The sequence below is a fragment of the Zophobas morio genome, unplaced genomic scaffold (genome assembly GCF_036711695.1).
Source record: "Zophobas morio isolate AGI-343-1 ecotype UQ-CSIRO unplaced genomic scaffold, CSIRO_AGI_Zmor_V1 ptg000011l, whole genome shotgun sequence".
NCBI lineage: Eukaryota > Metazoa > Arthropoda > Insecta > Coleoptera > Tenebrionidae > Zophobas > Zophobas morio.
Window position 1 is genome coordinate 25921818 of NW_026972116.1, and position 6316 is coordinate 25928133.

General features: G+C 34.0%; 1 protein-coding gene across 1 annotated transcript; it reads right to left on the reverse strand.

The window, feature by feature from the left end:
• Positions 1–1826: 1826 nt before the first annotated feature.
• On the reverse strand, positions 1827–3093 carry LOC135127390 (pickpocket protein 28-like). The gene is made up of 5 exons (XM_064053837.1): positions 3008–3093; positions 2737–2955; positions 2558–2681; positions 2347–2495; positions 1827–2295 (listed from the first exon to the last, which is right to left on the reverse strand). The coding sequence occupies exons 1-5, from the start codon at positions 3070–3072 to the stop codon at positions 1827–1829; spliced, it is 1026 nt and encodes a 341-aa protein (XP_063909907.1). The 5' UTR covers positions 3073–3093.
• Positions 3094–6316: the final 3223 nt, after the last annotated feature.

The window sequence follows — 6316 nt, forward strand, 5'->3', positions numbered from 1 at the left end:
TCGAAAAATCGAAAAATCCCAAAATTGAAAGACATGTCGAAAAATTGAGAAATTAAAAAATTGGAAAATTGAGAAATCGAAAAAGAAGACCTGAAAATTCAAAACGAAATGGGAGAATGAAAAATAGATTAATTAAGAAATCCGAAAACTGAAAATTTGGCAACGTCAAAATTAGAAAAATTGAAAAATATAAATACTGATCAACTGAAAAATCAAAAAATCGAGAAATCCAAATACCACAAAATCAAAAAATAAAAATTCGAAAATCTAAAATTTAAAAATCGAAAACCTTTCAATTTCCCAATTTTCCAATTTTTTTCGTTCATTCTGAGATTTTTCGCTATTTAAGTTTTGGGATTTTTTACTATTTCGACTTTTCGATTTTTCGATTTCTCGTTTTTTTTTTCGTTTTTAAACTCTAGGTTTTTCAATTTTTTTCCATTTCTCAAATTTTCATCTAATCGATATTTTAACTTTTCGATTTCTAAAATTTTAGGTTTTTCGATTTCTCGAGTTTTCAGTTCTTCTATATTTCAATTTTTCAATTTTCGAAATTTTTAAATTTTCGATTTTACAATTTTTCGATGTTTTGATTTAGCATTTATCGGACTGTTCAATTTACAATTAAAGAATTAATTCTTAGTTAAATAAAAAAGAAGCTGCATGTCTAAACACTGATTTGAAAGAATTTCGGGAACCACTTTATTTTGGTATTAAAGTATGTAGTTTGAAACAATCTCAGGAAGTCCATTTGTTCTGTATGAACTTGTTTGAAAAAATCTCGGAAACCTTTGTGTCTGATTTTTGAAGTTCTTTGAACGAATCCCGACGACAGCGTTTGTTCTTTAAGCGGTTGGAAAAAATCTCGGAAACTTATATCTGGTTTTGGAGGTAGTTTGGAAAAATCTCGAGAGAAGATAAGCGGCCTCGTGGTCTAGTGGTCAGTATACCTGCCCGGCAAGCGGTTAACTTTTTGCTTATTTTCTTTTCTTCTTTGTTATTTTCTTCTGGTATAGCGATTGTTACAGACGACGTTCTCACTCGATTAATAGATTTGTGCAAAGAGAAACCTGGTTTTGAGGATACAGTGCATACGCGAATGTGTTTATTTTAATATTGCACACACTAAAATTTACATATAGGTGAGGCTTTTAAAAATATTAAACTGCGTTTATTGAACATACATGACAAAAATACAAGTTGATGACTAATAATAGCCGCAAATTATGCAGAACACAATAAAACCACAAATAAAAGCAAAATATTTCTCGTGTGACATAAATTCTAATTTTATTGGTAAAATTCAAAGTACCATAATCAAAAACATTAACCTATTTAAACTCAGCTGCTGGAACAGCCGTCTCCCTAAATTAAACACCCAACGAAAAAAGAAATGATAGACAATTTCCACACAGGACACAACAGACAATCCTATGAAAAGACCAACGAGTCCTCCGCAACTAGCCCAAAAATTAACATCCCCGAACAACTCCTGTTTCTCCAACGGAATAAATTCCGTATTTTTGAAATTTATTCTAGCAACTGTTATCTCCCGTGTTTCTGTAGCTCTGAAACTGACGTCGTATGACACCGAATTGCAAGGAGGTAAACAGTTGCAAGAGGTAACATTCGACCGATTTTTTCTCAATCCGGACTCCGAGTGAAGCATCATTTCTGAAAATTTTCAAAAATTAAAAAAAAAACTTCTGTAATCAGAAACTACCTTCAGCTTGGACCACACAGCGCGAGCCTTTCCGGTTCCGCCCACCACAGAGTTTGGTAGTTTTGTTATCTGTAAATTTCGAATTAAGTATCATAACCAAAAATTAATAAAAAATGTAGTTACGTGGTAAGTAGTACGGAACGCATCCACATTTACTTAGTGTGTAGTTAGCAAGACATTCTCTTTTACAATTTTCCACAGTGTAAATTTTGTAAAAATATAAGTAACGGTCTTCAGGAAAATAGCACTTTTTTCTTTGGGGTGAGTAAGATCTTAAGTTCTCGGAACTAACAACTACTTGTGGAGTGATCAATATTTCGTGAGATTTGTTGGTTTCTAGTTCGAATGCTCGTCGCATGGACGGAGTGTCCGCAGGGTGATGTATCATCATGAAAAATTTGTCAAATCCCAAACATGCCACTTTTTCCAAATAAGATTTTAAACCCACTTCTAATTTCTCGCTGATGGTTTCAGACCTTCTGGGATAAACGTCGTCGTTAGTTTCGTCGTAATTTTTGTCAAACGTCCAGTGAGAAATGTCATCCTGATTTCCAAGTGCATCTGCTATATAGCTGAAAAATTAGTTAAATTTAATACGGCTCGAGTGGCTACTTTTCCGTTACCTAGTGTCACGAAAAAGGTCATTTTTGTCCAACATATTGAAAGAAAAACAAATTCCGTGTTCTGTTATCACCGGAAAAAAAATGTCTGCGCAGCTGTATTTCCAGCCCCATTGACAAAACGCAAATATTTGTTCAGACAGTAAGGCTGTCTGAAAAAAAGTTCAAAATTAAGTACTCAGATCGGACTTGTTTGGTGTTAATTCGTGCTTACCCCAACCAAAAATTCCTCCCATTCGGGTCCTTCGTAATAATCGGCCGCTTCAAATACAGTCTCATGGGGATAAATACCGTTCGCTTCGCTGTCGCAATAAACTGACATTTTTCCCACTTGCCAACTAAAATTAACAAAAGTAAACTAAAAATATCCTTCAGGATTTAGCAACCGACAACCCTTTTTTGCGCACGAGGTACTTAACCGTGACGTTTGATTCTCTGTTATATTCATACTCAGAACAAATGGTAACCGCTGGGAATGGTATTTCCCACATCCGTACAGGTGTTTGGCCAAAACCCACTACGACTGGACACTCCTCCCACTTTTGCCAAGCCGATTTAATCAAAAGCGAACATGTGTAGATTGATACTGACAACACTGCAAGCCATAAACTTCTACAAGAAAAGTGGAACAATATGTGTATTTTCTAAACAGTGGAAAACTCACTTTTCGATTAAAGTTCTCTCTTTTCCAACCAAGTATTTGAGTCCATGGATGCTACTATTTGTCATAAATTCTGAAACATGACTGGAAACGCGGTGCACAAGCCCTGATTTTCTTGGTTTTTCAACTACTTCTACCGTTTTAGCTTCCGACATTCTCACCCGAAAATAACTACTAATTGAGGGGTTCGTCTGTCAACAACCTTTGCATGCTTCAAAAATATAACAGCTAAGTTAATTCAGATAATGAAGTTATCGATTAAAATACATACATATGCATAAAAAGGGGACTTTTGAATATTATTGAAACAAGATAAACATTCCATTAAGTGATTAAAACCGATGAAAAACAAAACAGACAAAGAGGGCTTCTTGTATTTTGTTTTGAAGCAGTTTGAAAGAATCTCGGGGACCTCTTGTGTCTGGTTTTAGAAGTAGTTTCAAAAAATCTGGATCCATTGTCTTGTTTTTAAAGTAAATAATGTGAGGGCATCTCGGGAACGCTTTGTGTTTTGATTTTGAAGTAGAATCTCAGAGTTCCTTGTGTTTGGTTTTTGAAATGATGTGAAATAATCTTGGAGATTTTTCATGCCGAATTTTTTAAGTAGTTTGACAGGATTTCGGCCAGTTTTTGAAAGAATTTGAAGAATTTTTGTCTGATTTTTGGAGTAGTTTGAAAGAATCTGAAGGATACGCTTATTTTGTTTTGAAGCGGTTTTAAAGAAACTCGGGGACCACAGGTGTATGGTTTTTTAATTATTTTGGAGGAATCTCAAAGATCACTTTTGTTTTGGTTTTGAAGTGGTTTGAAAGAATCTCGGACATCATTTTTGTTCTATTTGAAGAAGTCTGAAAGAATCTTCCCAACCAGTTTGTTTTGTTTTTCAAGTGATTTAAAAGAATATCGGAGACCTATTTTATCTGATTTTTGAGTTTGAAAGAATCTTGAGGACTTTCTGTTTCTAATTTTTGCAGTAGTTTGAAAGAATCTCGGGGATCTGTTTATTTTGTTTTTGAGGCGGTTTGAAAGTAACTCGGGGACCACATATATATGATTTTTGAAGTAGTTTGAAGGAATCTCAAGTACCAGTTTTGTTTTTGATTTTTAAGTAGTTTAAAACAATCTCGGACATTTCTTTTATCTTATTTGAAGAAGTTTGGAAGAATATCGGGAACCGGTTGTGTCTGGTTTTTGAAGTAGTTTGAAAGAATCTCGGCAACCACGTTTGCTCTTTTTTTTAAGTGAATTGAGAGAATTTCGAGGACCTATTATGTCCGATTTTTGAAGTAGTTTGAAAGAATTTTGAGGACATTTTGTAACTAGTTTCTGCAGTAGATTGAAAGAATCTTGTTGACAACATGTGTATGTTTTTTAAAGTAGTTGAAGGAATGTCAAGGACTACCTTTGTTTTGGTTTTGAAGTAGTTTTAAAAAATCTCGGACATCAATTTTGTTCTATTTGAAGAAGCCTGAAAAAATCTTCCCAACCAGTTTGTTTTGTTTTTCAAGTGATTTGAAAAAATATCTGATACCTATTTTTGCAGTAGTTTGAAAAAATCTCGGGGATCTGTTTATTTTGTTTTTGAGGCGGTTTGAAAGTAACTCGGGGACCACATATATATGATTTTTGGAGTGGTTTGAAGGAATCTCAAGTACCAGTTTTGTTTTTGATTTTTAAGTAGTTTAAAACAATCTCGGGCATTTCTTTTATCTTGTTTGAAGAAGTTCGGAAGAATATCGGGAACCTGTTATGTCTGGTTTTTGAAGTAGTTTGAAAGAATCTCGGCTACCACGTTTGCTCTTTTTTTTTAAGTGAATTGAGAGAATTTCGGGGACCTATTATGTCCGATTTTTGAAGTAGTTTGAAAGAATTTTGAGGACATTTTGGATCTAGTTTCTGCAGTAGATTGAAAGAATCTTTTTGGCAACATGTGTATGTGTTTTGAAGTAGTTTGAAGAAATGTCAAGGACCACTTTTGTTTTGGTTTTGAACTAGTTTTAAAGAATCTCGGACATCACTTTTGTTCTATTTGGAAAAGTCTGAAAAAATCTCGGAGACTCCTTGTGTCCGGTTTTTGAAATAGTTTGAAAGAATCTCGGTAACCATATTCGTTTTGTTTTTCAAGTGATTTGAAAGAATCTTGGTGATCTATAATATCTGATTTTTTAAGTAGTTTGAAAGAATCTCCGAGACACCGTTTGTTCTGATTTTGAAGTGGTTTGAAAGAATTTCAGGGGCTATTTGTGTCTGGTTTATGATTTTAAAAGAATCTCAAAGAACAATTTTATCTAGTTCTCTCGGGGACCAATTTTGTTTTAATTTTGAATAAGTTGTTTGAAAGAATCTAGGAGAAATTGTGTTGGGTTTTTGAATTATTTTGAAAATATCTCGGGGACTTGTGTCAAGATTTTGAATTAGTTTGAAAGAATCTCAGAGACCAGTTGAATCCACTTTTTGAAAAAAACTTGAGGACCACTGGTGTCTGATTTTTGAAGTAGTTTGAAACAAACTTGGGGACCACTAATGTCCGGTTTGAAAGAACTTTGAAACAATTTCAGGCAAACCTTTACTTTCACTTGTGTTCTGTTTTTGAAGAAGTTTGAAAAAATTCCAGAGATCACATGTGCCTGGTTTTTGAAAGTAAGTCAATTTGTTTTGTTTTTGAAGTAATTTTAAAGAATGTCGAGGAATTTCTGTGTCCGGTTTTTGAAGTAATTTGAAAGAATCTCAGGGACCAGTTGAATCCGCTTTTTGAACTAGTTAGAAAGAATCTCGGGGAATCATTTTGTTTTGTTTTGAAATAGTCTGAAAGAATTCTAAAAATGTCTTGTCTTGTTTTTGAAGTAGTTTGAAGAAATCTCAAGGACCACTTTTGTTTTGGTTTTGAAGTAGTTTGAAAGATCCTCTGCAATCATGTTTGTTTTGTTTTTCAAGTGATTTGAAAGAATCTTGTAGACCTATATCTGATTTTTGAAGTAATTTGAAAGAATTTTGAGGTCCTAAGTTTTGTCTCCGATTTTTGCAGTCGTTTGAAATAATCTCGGGGACCCGCTTGCTTTGTTTTTGAAGCGGTAGCCCCGCCCACCCACCCCTTCTTCTTTCCAGGGACTACTCTTAATATTGTTCAGTTCTAGCTTCTTTTGTAAAGTGAGAATGGGAACCAATAAAACGTAGGCTGTTAAAGAAAGCGTTGATCGTATTTTTTTCTTATACTACCTATTTGCTGTAATATTATTTCTTATTTCTGAAGAAAAAAATGATAGAACGGGTGGGTGGGCGGAGCTAAATTAAACTTTGTCCTACAAAATCTTT